Consider the following 19,986-nt stretch of genomic DNA (forward strand, 5'->3'; position numbering starts at 1 on the left):
GGTGAAACTTAAGCAGTACCTGTCTATGCAGTGCCTTAAATGAAATAGGCATGCTAATTTCTCACTCTGATGTAGACCAGATAAATTTCCTTAAATCAAACAAAAACCTGAAAATCAAAAGTTTGCTAATATATTTCTTTTCCTAATAAAAATGCTGTTAAGTTATTTTTATGATACTTTCACATATTGTCAGCTTTGTGCACAGATACCTTTTATTCATCAGTAGCTCAGAGTGACCTTTTAAGACAGAATTCTGATCATAAAAATATTTTTTGTGATCACGGCAACTTTTTTATAGTACATTTTGAGATGTCAAAACCTGTTTAATAAAATATATTTTATAATGCTGTATTTAAAAATGTTACAGGGTGGGAGTAAATAACTGAGGCTTGATATTTTGAGATTCATTTCTTAGTTACTCCAAAAAGACTGTTGGCCCAATTCCTTAGCATATAGTGCAAATGAATTTTAAGTATATGCAGTATTATACCTTTTTTTATCCAGCATGTTTGCTGCAGCTAACTTGCATCTTGCAATTTATTGCAGCTTTATTCTAGGTTTCTTTCCATCCTTCCCTTCATTTTGTTATTTTGCCTATGCTAGGAAGAGGCTGAGGAGTGTGATACAGCCATATAAAGGTAGCATACCCAAAAGAGTAATGTGGTGTAAGAACATGTACTTTGGGGATATTAAGCTCAAATCTTCTGTAAATTAAATTAAAACATGATATGTGATATGAATATTGTAGCAGGTATTCTGCTTTGGAAAAGTTTAAAATTATTAAGACAGTGTATGTATAAGATCCTCCCAATTTATGCAGTGTGTTACTTTTCCTGCAGGTTACGTGTTAGATCAAAGAGCAGTAAGTGTATTACCAAAATGTAAGTCTTAGTCTGGACTTGCTGATTATATGTCCAGTGCTTCCACCTTTTGTAGAAAGAAAGAAAAACTATTTTTTTTCTGGGCTTGCCTTTATTAACTTGAACAGATACAGTTTTTATTACATACATTCTTGATTGTTTTAGAGGGAAGGGCGAGTAGAAGCAGGAGTCATGACAGCAACTACATGGCTAAAGGAAGAGACTCCTCCATGCAGCTCAGAAAAGGTGAGATGTCTTTTTGGACTATGCACCAAAGCGTGCCAGTCCCTCTAGTTCCTGATACTAGAGTGGCAAATGTGGACAGTATGTTATTAGGCTGATGATACTTTTGCCCTATATTGCACTTGCCATCTTTTGTTGTCTGCTTGCCCCTGGTTTTACATATTGTAAAGCATTGGATAATGTCATGCTGTCTGTATTTCTGTATTTAAAATGGAATATTGTGAACATCTGGTTATATGGTATTCTGTGATGTTTACAACACTTGAATATCCTCAGTCTGAATGAAGGTATTACTAACATGCAGTTATTACAGAGCAATATTGTTTACTGAATCATTGCTCTGTAGTGTCTTGAGTGACAGCTTCATGATGTGATATGACATGATACGATATGACAGCTTTCCCGTCAAGAAGTCGGTTGAGAATCTGACACCTACTGATGTTTAGAAGATTTTGGTTAGGGAATTGTGGAAAGGAGTACAATTTGTTTAGAGGATTGAAAGCTTGCTTCAGGTTTTGTGGACCCCTCTGGAAGACACGGGCTATTTAGTTAATGTACTCATGTACAGTCATTCCCACCAAATTAGTGGTCTGTTCAGTGCTGGCTTTTTTTTTTTTTTTAAATAATATATCTAATAGTTTCCTTGTGGAACAAGGTTGATGTTGATTTTTTTTTTTTTTTTTTTTCCTGAAAAGGTTGGGGTTTATGGGAGCATTTTTATGAATGTTTTTGACCAAACACTGTGTTCAAGTGATTTGGGAAACGAACAGTTAGGTCTACAATATGGCTTCTAACATGAAAATATTGTTAGCTTAAATCACACTGAATGGTACTAAAAATTAGCCACTGTCTATTATGTTTTTTGGAGATTTCTGTGGGTAGATGTCAGTATTAATTTAAATCAGTGTGCCATCGCATTGGTCATAACATCACATTGCTAATATGTCACTGTATGGTCATGATCTCACATTGGACTTGGTGACAAACAGTCACTTTTTTAGCTTATGTTAAATGCTTTTTGTTAAGCAGGGTGATATCAGGATTAATATATTAATTTTAAAACTTCATGTACAAAAGTTTAGTATTCACCCTTCTGACTTTCCACTTACATATTGTCATAATTTTGGCTTAGTAGTAGGCAGTTTTGGAGCTGTATTCTGGACTTCTGTATCTTCAAAATGTTTTAAGGTTGCCTGGGGGTAATTTTTGTTTGATTACAGTAGACCTCAACTAATTTTAGTCCAGAATATTATGTACTCATGGCTCTTTTAAACTGTGTTAGCCCCCATATACAAGGAGGTTGACCACTGCTGTGAGAATATTTTTTTTTATGAATGTCATTACACAGTATTAAGGTTTGAATCATGAAGTCACTTTTCAAACTACCTTTAAAGGATGAAAAGTTGCAACAAGATTAGTATAAGCTAGAAAAATACGGGTGTGGATTGTGAAGACATAGGTTGTTTTAGCAGCGTGCAGCATATATTCTCAAATACATAATGTTTTTCGTTATTTTAATTGTTGTTCTGCTAAAAATTTTGTTCTCCTGAAGACTTTCATATAATTTCTTTTTACGATTTGTTTTGCATTTGCTTTCTATTTGTATATTATGATACTATTTTGTATATTTTTTTGATTAACATAGTAGAAATCCACTTTTTTTTTTACACTGCTTTGGAATTAGGTGTGTTCCATATACTACTTATGTCTTAAATACCTTTGCTGTCAATTATTTTTCTTCTTAGTATGAACAACCAGACTCTAAAGAAGATAGAGATCCCCAAAGCATTCAGGCACAATTAAAGAGAGAAGAAATGGATTTTTGTGATGACTTTAGTGATGATGATATTCTGGAAACTTCCGTGAAAAAATGTGACAGAAGGAAGCCTTGCAATGCAAATAATTTAATGGTAACAAAGGGACAGCTTTCCTTAATGCAGTGTGGATTCTCTAAGTTGTTGCAGAGAGAAATTGAAACTACCAAAGGGGATAATGATTATACTTCTCATCATTCAGGTTCTGATGATCAGTCTATAAGAACAAATGTAAATAGCAAGCGCAGTGATTTTCACAAATGTCAAAACCATGTGCCTGTTTTGGAGCATGGGAAAGCTGCTCAGTCACCAGATGGAATTGATAAACAAGATACGTGTAGTACAGACTGGCTTGCTTTATCAGGCTCTGAGGAGGAAGGGGACAGAGAAAGTGAGGATCAAGGCATTTCAAAGCAAAGTGATGTAATCATGGAAACTGAAGACAGTTCTGAAGAGGATGATGATGTCATCTTTCCTACCCAAGTTCCAGCATGCCAGCAACTAGTGCTTACTAAAAAGGTTGAAATATACAGATCAACATCTGAAAATTGTGAAGAGTTAGCAAAGGAAAAAGATGGGTTTGTATTTAAGGGAGACAGTAGGCAATTTGGATGCCATAGTACTGAGTCAAATTTCAGCAAAGTCATGTCTTCTGAAGACATCAAGAACAGCACAAGAGATTTGAAATATGAAAGTGACATAAGTGATGAGTCTGATGATATTGAAATTTGCCATAATTCTGAATCAAGAAAGTTAAGAACTTTAGGCATTCCAAAATGGAAAAAAAGACATGCCCGTAGCAACGGACTAGGTGACATCTCCAAATCTCTGCTAGAAGCAAAGAAGCACAATAGAAAAGGAAGGGAAAGTGAATCTCAGAATATAGATGAATTTTCATCATCTGAAGATAACTTACCAGTTGAGAAAGTTCATGCCAGAAAGCAAAGCTGTAAGTGTAAAAGCCAGAAAGGCAGAGGTCAGTTTGGGTCTAAAATGCTTCATTCTATTCAAGATACCTCTGTTGCACAAATAAAGTCTAGCAAGTATGCTGTGCAAAGAACTTCTGCAAGTAAACCTGAATTTGAACGTGAAGTGGAATCAATGGACAGATATTTAGGTAACTATGGTAATTTAATTTCTTTGATTTTATTTCAACTAAGGCAGTAACTTATGTTTAATTTATCATTGTTGGCAGGTTTTAAATTCTTCCTGCTATACGTGTTTTTGTTACAAGATACTAATAAATGCTTTGCTAAATTATTTAGTAATGTCTTTCTCTATCTCTCTTTTTACCTATTAGTGTTACTTTCCTGTCTCCTGGGTTGATGGGCTGCTTTGAAGTATTTTGTTAAACACTTACTGTCTGTTGAAAGATGCTAAGATTGAAGATTTATTAAGAATTCACAAATCTAAATATTTGACCTGTAAAACCCTGAAAGTCTTGACAGGGCTGTTAAATAAAGACTTGTGCACATCTACTTGGTGGAGTACCATGAGATAAAGCCCTAGAGGGAAGTGGGACCCAAGAAAGCTCGTTAATATTCAAGGATAACCTCCTCCAAGCTCAGGAGTGATGCATCCTAACAAAGAGGAAGTCAGGCAAAAACATCAGAAGGGCTGCATAGATGAACAAGGAGCTTCTGGTTAAACTCAAATACAAAAAGGAAGCCTACAGAGAGTGGAAGCAAGGACAGGTGGTGCGGGAGGAATATAGAGAAATAGTCCAAGCAGCCAGGGATCAAGTTAGGAAAGCTAAAGCCCTGATAAAATTAAATCTGGCCAGAGACATCAAGGGCAACAAGAAAAGTTTCTATAGGTACATTGGTGATAAAAGGAAGACTAGGGAAAATGTGGGCCCTCTCAGGAAGGAAATGGGAGACCTGGTTACCTGGGACATGGAGAAGGCTGAGGTAGTCAATGACTTTTTTGCCTCGGTCTTGACCAGCAAGTGCTCCAGCCGCACCAAACAAGTCACAGAAGGCAAAGGCAGGGACTGGGAGAATGAAGAACTACCCACCCTAGGAGAAGATGAGGTTCGAAACCATCTAAGGAACCCGAAAGTGCACAGGTCCATGGGACCTGATGAAATGCATCCCTGGGTCCTGAGGGAGCTGGCAGATGAAGTGGCTAAGCCACTCTCTTTCATATCTGAGAAGTTCTGGCAGTCTGCAGAAGCTCCACCAACTGGAAAAGAGGAAACATAACGCCCATTTTTAAAAAGGGGGAAAAAAGGAAGACCTGGGGGACTGCAGGCCAGTCCTCACCTCTGTGCCACGCAAGATCATGGAGTGGATCCTTCTGGAAACTATGCTAAGGGACATGGAAACCAAGGAGGTGATTGGTGACAGCCAGCATGGCTTCACTAAAGGCAAATCGTGCCTGACAAATTTGGTGGCCTTCTATGACGGGCTTACAGTGTTGGTGGATAAAGGAAGAGCAACTAATGTCATCTGCCTGGACTTGTGCAGAGCCTTTGCCACTGTCCTGCACGACGTCCTTGTCTCTAAATTGGTGAGACGTGGCTTTGATGGATGGACCACTTGGTGAATAAGGAATTGGCTGGATGGTCACACTCAGAGTTGTGGTCAATGGCTGCTTGTCCCAGTGGAGACCAGTGATGAGTGGCGTTCCTCAGGGGTCGGTATTGGGACCGGCTCGTTAAACAATCTTTGTCAGCGACATGGACAGTGGGGTTGTGTGCGTCCTCAGCAAGTTTGCCAACCACACCAAGGTGTGTGGTGCGGTTGACGTGCTGGAGGGAAGGGATGCCATCCAGAGGGACCTTGACAGGCTTGAGAGGTGGGCCCATGCGAACGTCATGAAGTTCAGCAAGGCCAAGAGCAAGGTCCTACACGTGGGTTGGGGCAATCCCAAGTATATAAATACAGGCTGAGTGATAAGTGGATTGAGAGCAGCCCTGTGAAGAAGGACTTGGGGATGTTGGTTGACAAGAAGCTCAGCATGACCCAGCAATGTGTGTTTGCAGCCCAGAAAGCCGGTTGCAGCCCAGAAAGCCGGTTGCAGCCCAGAAAGCCGGTTGCAGCCCAGAAAGCCGGTTGCAGCCCGGGCTGCATCAAAAGAAGCATAACCAGCAAGTTGAGGGAGGTGATTCTCCCCTTCTACTGTGGTGTGGTGAGACCCCACCTGGAGTACTGTGTTCATGTCTGGGGCCCCAAACATAAGAAGGACATGGACCTGTTGGAACAAGTCCAGAGGAGGGCCATGAAGATGATCAGAAGGGTGGGAAACCTCTTCTGTGAAGGCAGGCTTAGAGGGCTGGGGTGGTTCAGCCTGGAAAAGAGAAGGCTCCAGGGAGACCTTATAGCAGCCTTCCAGTACCTAAACGGGGCCTGCAAGAAAGCCAGAGAGGGATTTTTTGCAAGGGCATGTAGTAATAGGACAAGGGCTAATGGCTTTAAACAGAAAAGAGGGTAGATTTGTATTAGATGTAAGGAAGAAATTCTTCACTATGAGAGTGGTAAGACACTGGCACAGGTTGCCTAGAGAGGCTGTGGATGCCCCATCCCTGGAAGTGTTCAAGGCCAGGTTGGATGGGGCTTTGAGCACCCTGGTCTAGTGGAAGGTGTCCCTGCCCATGGCAGGGGGGTTGGCCAAGATGGTCTTTAAGGTCCCTTCCAACTCAAACCATTCTATGATTCTATGAAAAAAAAAGCCCAAAACTACATGACCTGGGAGTTTGAAATACCATGGAGAGGATTTGATTCTATTAGAGACTTTAAACAATACTGCAGCCATTAAATTGTAGATGCTTTCAAACTTCTTTGTCCATCTGAAAAAAGCACACTGAAATGGAAGCAGTATTAAACTGGATAAATCTAAATAAGTATAATTGTTAATTTCATAGAGCTGAGAAACCTGATGCTGAGTGAAATCATAACAAATCTTACAACTTTCATGTAAAACTTTTTAAAATTAGAATATCCTTTTTCAGTGCAACTGTGTACCTTCAGGGTTTTGTAATAATCAACATCTTTGATTGTATCTTTCTCCTAATATATCAGATGGCGTTCAAGAAGTGGCATATATTCATTCAAATCAGAACGTGGTTGGATCCAGCAAGGCTGAGAATCGCTTGAGCCGGTGGGCAGTACGAGATGTATTTAAGTTGAAGCAGTTTTCCCAGCTCCCTGCTAATGTAGCAGTCTGTAGTGCCAAGGTAAAGAGAAATGTTTGGGAAATGTTGTTTTTACTCTTTTTTTTATCCTCATTTTTCATGTTAAAAAGCTCTAACAAACTTGTTTTTCTGTTAATGGCCACCGTGAATGATCAAAGTCACTGGGGGAGGAGGAGGAGGCTCAAATGGAGGTCTAATAAATTACATTTGTGTTTTGTTTTTTGGGGTAGTTTCTACATTGGCCAACTCTGAGAGAGTTGGGAATTAAGCAGCACAGCACCCTCTGTGGGATTTTTCTGTGAGAGAAATGGTGAGATTAAAGATTGAGTGTTTGAAATCAAATTCTGTGCCACGTTTGCCCAGTTTGAGGCTTGAAAAAACTTAAGTTTGTCCTGGATCCAGTTAAGAAAAATCCAGTTGCCACAGTACATGCCAGAATCTCTGTAGCATAGTAAGTCAAACATAAATCAGTTTGCAGATGGGTTGGTTGGTTTTTTGGTTTTTTTTTTTGGGGGGGGGGGGGGGGGGTAGGGAGGGAACACATGCAGTTGCTACAAGGAATTAAATTGTCTGTGCTTAATGTCTGAAACATAAAACTAGAGTTTACTGTGGGTACTCATTTGCAGCAACAGATACATTTTATGCTTTTTGTTGGTCGTGCATCTTGTTTAGTTACTTTTGGAATACATACAAATCTGGAATAGATTCAGGTACAGCTTCCAGATTTTTGTTCATATTACATAGTGGTTTTAATCTACTCTAGTTATCTGGACACTTTATTGTTTGCCTTGTAATAAACATTGGCAGTTTCCTAGACTGATTCTTAAGATAAACCACAAGCATAGAATAAGTAATTGGTAAACGTGCAGTTTAGTCTTTACAGACATGTTAGCAAGCACTACAGAAGTTGTAGACATAAAACTATGTTGTTCTGGGGTGTTGAACATCCGCGGTGGCTAGAGGAGTTTCTTCCAGTGTTGTTGATGTACTGTATTTAATTAAGCCATTAGCAGGGATGCCAAAGAATTTTTACTCTGGGAAGATCAAACCAGGCCAACCAGTAAAAGTGAGGCCTTTTCAATTCTAACACATTTGCATTAGAATGTCCCTTATTAACAGAAAAGTTGGTCAAAAATACTCAAGAATACTGTAGAAAGGTACTTAATGGCAATGACAACATTATAAAGCTAAATATAAATGAAGGAAAACTTTGAAGAGACTACTTTGAGTAAATGTCTGTTGATCACCTAAGTTCAAAACTAGTTTGTGGGAGTTCATTTGTCTTGTTCATGAAACTTACATCTCATTGTTTAGAGTTTGTGTGACTGCAAGTATTACAAATGAACTTCTCTTGATTAACTTGTCAATCAGTTTTTCTAAGGTATCTATTTTTCACTCAGAAGCAACAGTAGTGTCAATCCTCCTGGAGATCTAAGTAGGAAGAAAAACATCAATAATTATGGAGAAGGCTGCCTCTGCCTTTGCTTCCTGTTCTTTCTTTTACGTATAGCCACTAATCTGGAAATAATCCCTAGATAGCTGCCTATTCTTAAATGTGGAGCTGTGAATTTTTTGTGCTCTGCTTAAAAGAGCTGCCAGATCTTCATAGACAACTTTGGAATATGATCTACTTAAAATGTTACTGCTACTATTTTCCTTTCTTCATTATTTTATTTTTATTTTAGAAGGTGTTCTGTGAAAAACATCATCGTTGTGCTTCTGGCCATCATTCCTTGCTGGTCATTTTTCACTCATTTGCCATCAGTTCAAGTTAGGACATTTGCTGTCAAAGCAACTAATTGTGTTTTAAAGAGAATCCTGATTTCAAATGAAGTTTAATAAAAAAAGTTTTTCAGCAGATTACAGTAGCATTATGTGTAATATTAAAAATACAGCTGAACAGTTTAAGTTTCCATCATTATTTTAGGTAAATAAAATTATAGTATTAAATACTGGAATGTTAATTATAAATTGATAGTTATTTAAAGAAAAAATTTTTGTCAGCTGAAATTTTCTCACTGATGTCACTTTCTAGCATCACTGGTCTAACAGTGGTTCTCAGAAATTGTATAGCTGTTTCTGTTTGCTCTGCTTATCAATGATCACATTCTTAATTCAAAGCTTTTTTTTACAGTGTATTTATATTGAAGCTTTATTTGATAGCATCATGAAGGCTCCTGAATAATGCCCTGATAATATTTCTGTCCCTTTTTAAGCACACTTAATCAAATTGTCTTATCTCTAAGTAGGAGGGATCAAAAAAAAAAGGAGGGGGAGGCATCTCTTCCTTTCATTTCATAGATAGGTCTATTTGGGACAAAAGTAAAATATCCTTTGCGCTGTTCATTTTACCTATGTCAACTCTGTCTTCCTGCTTTGCAGTTTTACTCTGCAATCTGTCTATAATAATGCACTTCTGACTTAAAGTTTAAATACATTTTTCAAGAAATGACTGATGTCTTTGGGAAAGGGATGCAAGAGTACTTAAAAAATAACAAAGTATTCCACTGAAGTTGATGTGTTGTAAGTTGGGAAATACAGCTTGTCCTACAAATCTTGGTTGAAGACTGAGTGAAACATTTTTGCTTCCTGCTTACATGTGAGTCTAGAATGACAGGCATAAAAACCAATGTTGTAATAAGCAATAAGTAAAATGTACTAAATAATATGCAAAAGTAATCAATTAAGGCAACCTTTTCTAAGAACATTGACATTTTGTTGATTTCTTGCTGTTGACTAGTCACCTAATCACATTTGGCTTCACTAAATTCCCATGAACTTTTACATCCTAGGTTAAGCTCTTTAGTTTCAGTAGCTAATTTATGGAAATTAGGTGAATATGAGTAACAGCAAAAATAAGTTGCTGGAAAGCAATATTAAAAAAAAGTCTTCTCCCTGGTTTTCTCCCTGCAGTACTACTAGTAGTAGTACTTAAAGGAGTATAAATTAGGTTTATTAGTCCTTCCTTTATTGCCGAAGCATGGAGACTAATGTAGTCACTTGAGTTGTAGAAACTGCTTAAATCTGGAGCGGACTGCAAAATCTGTGAGGACTCTTCCTTCAAAGTGAGAGAGTTTGCATGGGAAGAAGTTCCTTGAGAGCCAAGGTAGAAATGGTGGGGGCAGAGAGTTTTGTTCCTCAAAAGAGAGCTTTGAAGGTATGTAGAACATCTTGTTTAAGAACATTAGTAACTAATGAATAAATAAGTTTGGGTTTAAATTGATTATTAAAAGTGTAAGATTTGAACTTTGGGGTAAGAAAAGGTGTTTGTCTTGGTGATAGTTTCTTTCCTTAATATGACTTCAGAAGGTCTGCATTGGATCTGGACAGCTGGCACTAATGTAATTCAGTCAAATATCTCTTAACCTTTTAAACTGTAGGTTTTAATCAAGTGTATTTTTTAATCCAGTAATAAATAGTCCATCTGTCCTTAATGTTACCTATGCTGGTTTTCATATATCCCAGCTACCTTTTCTCTGAAGTAACAGGACATATTGTTTTAACCTGCTGTTGCTCTGTACCTCTAAAGGCTTAAGGGAACAAAATCTTGGTTCTTTTTGTGAGAAACAGGTCTTGCTACTATTTTTTCTGTTCTTGCTTGCTTTGTGCTCCAGGTTCCATAACAGTCCTGGTACTTGGCTTCAAGACTGCTGCAGAGCCTTTGACTTTTCTTTCTCCAGAGGTGGTAGGGAATGCAGTCATACTCTGTATTTTTGTTTGTTTTAAAAGGAATTGTGCAGACAGACTAGTTTAGCTAGAATGTTCACGTTTATGGTACTGAATGCTTGTTTCGTGTGTATTTCCTTCCATACATTCTATATGGCTATTGAAAATACAGTTAGGTAACAGCAACCAGAATATGAAGTCTGGCATCAAGAAATAAAATAGGATATCATGAAAGCTCTGTCACAACTTATCAGCTATAAAACGTGAGATAAAAGCTAAAAGTAGTAACAGTATAAAGTATGCATTAATTGCACAAGCAAGAGAATAAGCCATATTTTGGTTGAATATCATTAGTCAAATAAATCCTGTCCAGCATCTGAATTAAAGATAACTATTTGAAGGTAGTTTGTATATGACAGTAGTAGAAGCAAACAAATGTGGAAGGTTTTTTTAATCACATGATTCTGAAGAAAGGAAAATAAATTGTGTTTTGGGGAATATATTCCCTTTATCACAGAAGTCCATGGGATTGCATAAAGGTAGAAGAAGATTCTGTAGCTGTTAAGTGAGCTGGAGCAGCATTTTCAATGAAGAGAGATACTTTGTCTTGTTATAGAGGGGGCTTTCATAAATAGTCATCTACAGCAGTGGAGATCTGCTTATACTTCTATTTTGCAAGTGTAATCAGGGAGGTACTTAAAAAGACTAACAATTATTATTTTTTTTAGATAGCACATATATATACTTGATATCCCTTAAATGTAGTATACTTAGAATTACAGTAAAAATATTTTAACTTACTACCAGCAGTTCCTGAGTTGTACGTATTATCCTGTATCTGAAGATTGTCCGTATTCTGACCATTGACCACAACTGGCAGTGTCAGATCAATGTAGATTTTGAGAAGAAAGGACATAATAACAGTATGATAATCTTCCCTCAAACAGCTGATGTTTCCTGTGGTGCTGGTTATGTGGAAGGCACTGAAGTATCAATAATTAGAGGTGTTTAAGAGCCTATTCCATGCAGAAGCATGGCAGACAGCTGTTCCTGAAGAAATTTTGGAGATACAGATTATACGTATTATAGGTTAATAACACATCTCAACTTCTCCTTTAGTTCTAGGAAGTTACTGTACGTCACAGAACCTAAGTGTTTCAGAAAGCAGTCGAGTATCTCTTTGTAGTCTAAGATCTTTGGCTATTTGTAATCTTTCATAGCAAGTCATAAGTGTTAAGGCAGAAATTATGGTCAGATCTGTGATGCCATGATGCAGGGAGAGTCACCCAGGCTTCAGTATTCTAAACATCTGAGGGTAGAAAATGCACATCACTTAGTGTGGCAGATATCCACTCCAGTAAAAAATTACTTAGAGCTGGCCTTTGTTGCTTCCTTATGCATATGACCACAAAACACACTTGCTATGCTATTTCAGAGAAGATTATTCCTAAGAAGGGTTTTCTGGTCTTTTGTGTAGAAGTGTAAGGGAAGTTGATTATATTAAAAGTTAGCCTACTAGAATAAATAACTTTTTTTTCCTGCATTATTTTGTTGGTTTTAGCCTGATTTAATGACATGGAGTAATCTGTGTTCTGTGTTTTAGTTTAAATTCAAGTCTTCTGTTTACACACGTGTGCAAATAGACTTCACTAAAAATTCATTGTTTTTTCATGAAACAAGTGGAAGATTATTGTCTCTTACCCCATTGCTGTCTGTGAAGGTAGCTGAAAACCAAAATGAAGAACTATCTTGTGCAGCTATAGAAGGAAGGATATTGAAAACAAAAGCTTCTAAAAGAAAACATGTGAAATGAACCTGTAGACTGGACATGGTGGACGTACAAAGCCAGACTATAATTCTCAGAGCAGACCTACAGTTATTTCAGCCTTTCAGGAAGGAGGGGGGAAAAAAAAAAAGTCTCGAGTAATTCATGTGATATTTTGCTCAAAGTTATTCTGACATTATTAATTTGGGGGAAAAAATGAAAGTGTTAACAACTTCTCTAAGACCTTAATTATCTACTAAGTATTTTTAGAGGTTTTGATTTTTTTTTTTTTTTTTGATCCTTTTTTTCTGGTGGGTTCCAAGTTCCAAAGCAACCTGGCTGATTTTCAGTGCAGCTTTTTACTTACTTTGGTTTTTGGGTAACTTGCACTGTTATTTGTGAAGCTTTTTCGTAGCTACCATAAGAAATAGAAGCCTCCCAGAGGCAAGATGAAATATCTTCTGCTAATATTTCTAGTCTATTCTGAATTAAATTACTGTATTCCTTAATTAATTTCCTAATTAATTTTTGTGTTAATTGGCAAAACCAGCCCATGTGAAAAGTTTTACACAAGTACAGAAGTCTGTAACAGGCTTTCTCTAGTTCCTATAAAGCTGAATTTGTGTAGTATTTCTTCAGTAGGAACCTTGGGGTGGGGGGTTGGAGCACGGGGAAGACTTTGGAGAAGGCTTGGGAAGCTTCACAAAAAAGACAAAAAAATGGGAGCAGGACAAACTAAATAATCTAAAAAACTGATGTAGTCCCACATTAGCCCTAATTTGCACTTTTTAATATGTGGAAAAGTGTTAGTCACAAGAACTTGTACTGTACCTGTTGAATATATGGACTCTTTTTTTTTTTCTTTTTTTTTTCCAGTCAACTGCATGTTTTCAACTTAAGTTTACTTAAAGTTTTACTGAAAAGAAATATACAAAGAGAGCCATTCAATTGAGGATTAATCACTATGGCAACAGAAATGTGGTGACTGAAAAGGGGGAGGATGTATTCTCCCCTCAGCTTCCTGCCAGCTGTCATATTCAACCTCTGCGGCATGAATTCAGGCCAAAATATAGACTGTGACCAGCTCTAAGAAACTATATCTGTATTTTTTTAAATTCGTACAAGAATCACACTATAAAAGAAGACTTAATCCTCTGAATTGGATGACAGACATTTGGCACTCTTGCCAGTGTTTGACAGAGAAATAACGGGATTCTTTGTAGTAAAACCTGGATTAATGGTAAACCCCTCTTTATGTTATTGCAATGTGGTGTAAATGAGAGAACTAAGCACGCTGTCAGCCTAGGAAAAAATGTGCCCTTTGTATCTCCAATGCAGATTTAAGTGCTGTTGAGAATACTGTAAATACAAAAGTTGTGTCATTAAGAACTCCTCTTTATCTTATTTGTATTACATTGACATTTTGTAGATTATTTAAACAAAGACTTTCTATCAGTTATAGTAACTCTGATCGCAGTGTGTTTGCACAGCTTTCAGATTCAACAAGTTTAGATAGTTGTTTACAAAGACTAGACATTTGGGAGATAACATTCCATTATCCTTGCTCTTCTAGGGTGGGAAATGCTGTTCAGCTTTAAAATAATTGTTCCCAAATGATTGGCCTGTAACGCTGCTTTATTGAGTTTAGTGTTTCAGTTTACAATGGAATTAACCATTTCAGTATGGCTTTTAGTTGTATTTTTTAGATGCAGTGTGTTCATATGTGGCATTTTGTGAAGCATGTAGTTGCATTTTCATTATGGTGTATGTGCATGGCTTTTGGTTTTGCTACTGTTTGATGGAGGGGTGAGAGAGTGAAAGAAGATAAGTGTAAATCCACAGGCTTCTGCTGGAGTAAGCAATTACCTTAGCTTTGAATTCTGAGATAGACTGATTGTCTCCTCTCATTCTGAACAGTACTAATAACTGTTGATTTATGATCAGGTTTTTGGTGCAAGAAAGTGATATGGCTTATAGGAATTATTTTTGTTAAAGAGTCAACAAATTATATAAAACTGCTCCCAATGATAAATTCTTGCTCTGTTATCTGATTGGAGAAGAAACAGACTCAGAAGTAAATGGGAAATAGAGGGAACACTATCCATCCTCAGTTGACTTAGTAGTCAGTTCTCCGCTACGAAGCAAAAGATTAGAGTTTATGGAATGTCCTTGGTCTCAGTTTATACAAGCAGAAAAGCTAGATATGACAACAGGGGAAAATAACTACATATTACTCTGATAAAATTTCTTTACTTTTATGAGCAGGTATAGCTAAGTACTGGTCTTTTGGTGTTGACAGAGTTTTTTGGATGAGTAATTTAGACCCAGAATAAGTCTTAACTGTTTTCGTAGCTTGAAGAATACTTCAGCTATTGGTCTGCTGTGATACTATCAAATATTAGATAACTTTGTATTCATAGCTAATACGCTGAGTAGCTTTGTTTAGTTCAGAAAGTACAACTATAAATGCAGTTGTCCTAGAGTATTCTCAAATTTTAAGATAAGTTAGCTTCATTTTCTAAGACAATTGTGGTACTGACCATTAGCTATACCATTACCTCTAATTCTCATTCTACAATCCTGTTTTGTTAGAACAGTAGACAAATTCATTCTGAGTGAGACTGCTTTTCAATTAAGGAAGTTAAATTCAGAGGGAAAAATTAATGTCCACATCAGAAATCATTCTGAAATATGATAAGATTCAGGCTTATTTCAAACTGTGGAGTGTGTAACTCACCATAACCCTCTGAAGTACATAGTTAGTTCAGTAGTGTGTCCTCTGTAAGTAGAAAAGCAATTCTGGTTTATTTAAGAATCACATGAAAGTAGAGACAGTCTCATTGTTTGATAACTTTTTTATTATCTTGACCATGTGGACCTCATTTTTAGAGAAAGTACATGAAGTTTTATGTGGACATTATTAGACTTTGTCTTCCTTGGCATGCAGAATAATTTAGGAAGAAATTCTTGTTTGACATGTGTACGTGTAGAAGAGAAAAGGAAACAAGACCAAGAATGAGCAGTTGGGTAGCAAACGTTTCAGAGTATTTATATATGTCCTGCCAAGTAGAGAAAACATAGGTAAGATAAAAACAATATCTAGGAATAACATGTGTTCAAGAAAAATATATAGAAGGGTCATAGTAATTCATACGTATTATGGGAAAAGCACCCAGGGAAAAAAGCAAGTAAAACTATAAAGGGAAAAAAAGATTAGCTGAAATAATTTAGAACTGTAATTTGGGTAGATAAATTCACTGGAATGCAGTAATTATCACCTCATCAAAATAATAACAATCATCAAAAACCCACTGCAACTCACATTATATCTGGAAAGTCAAGTGTTTTCTCAGGTTTTGAGGGAGTGGGAAAATATAAAAGTAGAATATGTCATAAGGGTTTGTTGTTTGCTTGTAAGCTGTGTTTTAAGAGGACAGTCATAATGACTTCGGTGTGTTTCATACTTTTGTATCATATAGGTGACTGCAAGACAGCTAGAGTTTTGAGGCAGCCTTTTTTGTTTGTTTTAGAAATGAAAACAAACAATGAAACTATGCAATGGAAAGTGTCCTGGATGTCTGGCAGCAGTTGTTTCATGCATACCTGAAGAGAAAAGCCTGTTAACACTGTTTCAGCTGTGAGTGGAGAAGTCAGAGAGGGTTATTGCTGAGTGGAAGTCAGTATCTTTCAAGATACTTACCATAGTGATACTTTGGGTAGTCAGGCAGTAAAAGAGAGGAAGATGCTCAGACACAGTACAACTGTGGCTGAGGAATAATTATGCAAATGTGTTTTCATCTTCAGATTCAGGCTTTTGAAGGAAGTTCATTATCCTCTTAAGTCTGGTGACTTGAGGAATTGCCACAAGTGTGAGACAGCTCTGCTTACTGCTCGCCTGTGGTCACTTACTCTCCCATACATTTTCATCTTGCTGTACTTAAAAAGATGAACATTTTTCTCTTTTGCCTTTCTTGAAGGGGCTAAAGAGAGGAAAGAGGGAAGTCAGAGGCTTAAAGTGTCCAGTCATCTCAGTCGTGTCTGAGAACGCTTATATGTGGATTAGCATTCGTTGCTCCAGAGCACAGAGCCACCTCTTTATACCTGTTGTAGGAAGAACAGATACTGAAGTTTTGTGCTGTCAAAGATAGACAAAGATTGGTTTTGGTAGGTGTATACTATTTTTAAAACTTCTGTAACTATGCAGCAGGAGACAGATTGTCACATGAAGCGAACAGATCCAAGAGTTGTTGCAGATTCTAGATGGATTCTCTAAGTAGAAGTGACTGCTGCATTGTGGCACTTAAATTTTCACTTGATGCTCAGCTGCATGTTTTTGTTCTTCTTGAAGAGCATTACCCTTAAATATGAATTGGTGTGGGACTCTAAATGTGCAGATGCTACCATTTTTGCTGGACTCTTGACTACAGCCTGTATATAATATGTAACTCAAAGAAATGGAAACTCATTATTGGTATCCCAAACTTGATACATACTTTTAAGAATAAGAGACATACATAACAAAAGAAGAAGGAATGGAGGGAAGTATCTTCTGTGGTAGGAAGATATAACATATTTATATTGAAAACCCATAGACTAAATTGAAACGTGAAGGGTGAAGAAAAATGCTTTCTTTGAAGTATTTTTTCATGTGTGGTAAGAGTCCCTGAGTTTTCCGAATACTTTAAAAACTATTTTCTGCACAACTATGTAATAATCTCTCTTCTATCCTGTTGCAATATATGGAAAGCCTTGTCAGAGTAAGCGCAGTAAATGAAGTGGGGGTAGGATCAGAAAACAAGTGTAAGACGGGAAGGAGTGGCTGCACTTACACATGTTATTTTCCCTAGTTCGCAGTAACACTTCACAATTTCATTTTACTGTACTTTCATTAAATTTATTTCTTTCCCTTTGCTGGGATAATTTCTGTGGTGTAACCTTTTCTCCTGTAATTTTTTGAATCAAAAAAATGTTGCCTTCTGCTAAACAACTTGCATCTTTGTCTTATATGTATGCCTTATATATATATAAATTGTTTATTTCTTTTGAACTTTGTGTGAAGTTTTTCTTCAAAAGTGGAAGTGCACAAAGTTGAACAAAGTAGTAAAAATGTTAAATTCAGTAACTGAATTGAAATTTTTTTATCTTTTATGTTGAAGGAATTATTTTGCTGCACCTTTTTTCCCCTATCAAGGTACTAGTTTGAGAAAGGAGAAAATGTGAAGAATACAGAAATGTGCAGTGGTGTTACGGATTATTCAGTATAGGTGCACTTAATTTATCAGACGGCCTCTAAGTATGTGGTCAAGTTTAAGTGAAACCTTTCCACTTTGAACAATGGATATTTCATAACATGCACTGCAAATGCATATTGTCTTTAATGTAATGTAGTTAAACATTTAGTAAACACTAACTGCTTTCATGATTGCTGTCAATCTTTTTGTAAAAATTACATGTAGCAGATACTGTATGCTATACTACATATTTCTTTAGCTTTGTGCCACATATTTCGGAAGGCTCATCAGAAGACACACTATGCAGTACATAAAGAATATGTTTTAACACACTGTACATGTGTGATGTTATAACGTTTGGCAAGAATGCTTTTGGATTTCTGTACTGTGATTTTAGTTGTCATTCAGAATAACTTGCCCATAATCACATATTTGAAACTTTTAAGCATATTTACATTTTAGTGTGAGAGAAACACATGCTATTACTTATTTAGGTACTGGATGGAATCTTAATTTCAGGAGAAAGAATTTGTGTCGCTGTTTGTGCCATTTGAGTTAACTATTTTTTTCCTCCCTGTGTTAAATTGGTTAACATTTTTTCAGTAGTTATGTGGCTGAACCATAAAGCAAAGCCGGACTTGCTATTTGGCAAAAGAGTTGGATTTTTTTTGACAAAAACAATTTACTTGTTCTTAATTCTCCTTTCTTTTTTTCTACTTGTGGACTGATCATTATAGTCTTCCCAGTTTTCCAATAATGATTCAAATGCATTGTAGTCAGATCTTGTATCATAACAATCTCCTTTCAAGAAGTTCAGCAACACTTGTACTTCAGTATATTTATTAATATACAGTACTTTGTTTAAATTAAAGATAAAACAAAAATAAGATACAAAGATAATGTGCACTTCCAAATGCACAGAATACTTCTTGTGTTGAAGGATTTTTATTCTCTTTATTACTCCATTCTTTCGGTCATAACATCTATTAATTCATAAAGGGTCTGACATTCAATAATATAAATAGATTAAATGCACTATTATCAGTAATATAAGAACAAGAGTCAGAGGTTCCTAGCTGAATCAAATTCTAGTAATTTCCATTTTGCTTTGTGAGATTCTTACATGTATGATATACATGATAATTCAGCGGAACAGGACCAGTGCTGTAAAGTCAACATGGGATTTCATGTAGTAGCAAATAGTGGGGATGTATACAAAATAGTTTGGTAGAGACAGTGCTTAAGGAACAGCAAATAGAGCGTTAAAAGGAAATTTTCATCATGAAATTGATTTCAATGAGTGAGAAGGCAAATATTGAAGAGAATCGGAAAGAAAGCAGCCATGAGAGGGGATAATTAGGGAGAGTAATAGATGAAGTCAAATTCAAAAGAAAGCAAAATGGTGTGGAATGTTGACAGTGCTGAATGTTGACTGAAGTTTTCACTTTTTTTAATGGTAATGCTAGTAGAAAGATACAGGGAATATTTTCATCTATGTGTGTAAAGTTTATCTCTACCCAGAGCCTCATCCATGTGTCGCTCGGAGTAACAAACTTCAGATTTGACCTTTAGCGAACATGGACACGTCTTAAGAAAAACTGAAATAAGTGTTTTTAGTTCTACTGACAAAATGTTTATCGTTTTTTAGAAATATATGTATTGGTTTTATGTGGCAAGGTTTTGGTAGCGGGGGGCGGGTTACGGGGGTGGCTCCTGTAAGAAGCTGCTGGAAGCTTCCCCTGTGTTCAAGAGAGAGCGAGCCCATACCAGCCGGCTCTAAGACGGACCCGCCGCCAGCCAAGGCCGAGCCAATCAGTGATAGTGGTAACGCCTCTGTGATAACATTTTTAAGAAGGAAAAAAAAGTTGGGACGGGGAGAAAATAGCCACCGGAGAGAGGAGTGAGAACATGTAAGAGAAACAAGTCTGCGGACACCAAGGTCAGTGCAGAAGGAGGGGGAGGAGATGCTCCAGGCGCCGGAGCGAAGATTCCCCTGCAGCCCGTGGTGAAGACCCTGGTGAGGCAGGCTGTCCCCCTGCAGTCCAGGGAGGTCCACGGTGGGGCAGATATCCACCTGCAGCCCGTGGAGGACCCCACGCCGGAGCAGGTGGGTTCCCGAAGGAGGCTGTGACCCCGTGGGAACCCTGCGCTGGAGCAGGTTCCTGGCAGGACCTGTGGATCTGTGGAGAGAGGAGCCCACGGAGCAGGGTTTCTGGCAGGACTTGTGACCCCGTGGGGGACCCACGCTGGAGCAGTGTGCTCCTGAAGGACT

At 37.3% G+C, this 19,986-nt stretch overlaps 1 protein-coding gene across 12 annotated transcripts in view; it reads left to right on the forward strand.

The window, feature by feature from the left end:
• Positions 1-19,986, forward strand: part of ERCC6L2 (ERCC excision repair 6 like 2) — an 85,504-nt gene that overhangs the window by 37,410 nt on the left and 28,108 nt on the right. For 6 of the 12 annotated variants that reach the window (XR_011323240.1, XM_069776242.1, XM_069776239.1 and 3 more), the window contains 3 exons: positions 1,026-1,106; positions 2,849-4,034; positions 6,940-7,094. Coding sequence is in view for 8 of the 12 variants with exons in the window: in XM_069776242.1 (XP_069632343.1) it covers positions 1,026-1,106; positions 2,849-4,034; positions 6,940-7,094 (1,422 nt within the window). In the remaining 4 variants the exon portion in view is untranslated. Of the gene's footprint in view, positions 1-1,025; positions 1,107-2,848; positions 4,035-4,217; positions 5,452-6,939; positions 7,100-13,359; positions 13,724-19,986 lie in introns of those variants that run through there. The other 6 variants (XR_011323243.1, XR_011323242.1, XR_011323241.1 and 3 more) reach the window with 5 other exon arrangements.

This window comes from Haliaeetus albicilla, chromosome Z, assembly GCF_947461875.1.
Source record: "Haliaeetus albicilla chromosome Z, bHalAlb1.1, whole genome shotgun sequence".
Classification (NCBI taxonomy): Eukaryota; Metazoa; Chordata; class Aves; order Accipitriformes; family Accipitridae; genus Haliaeetus; species Haliaeetus albicilla.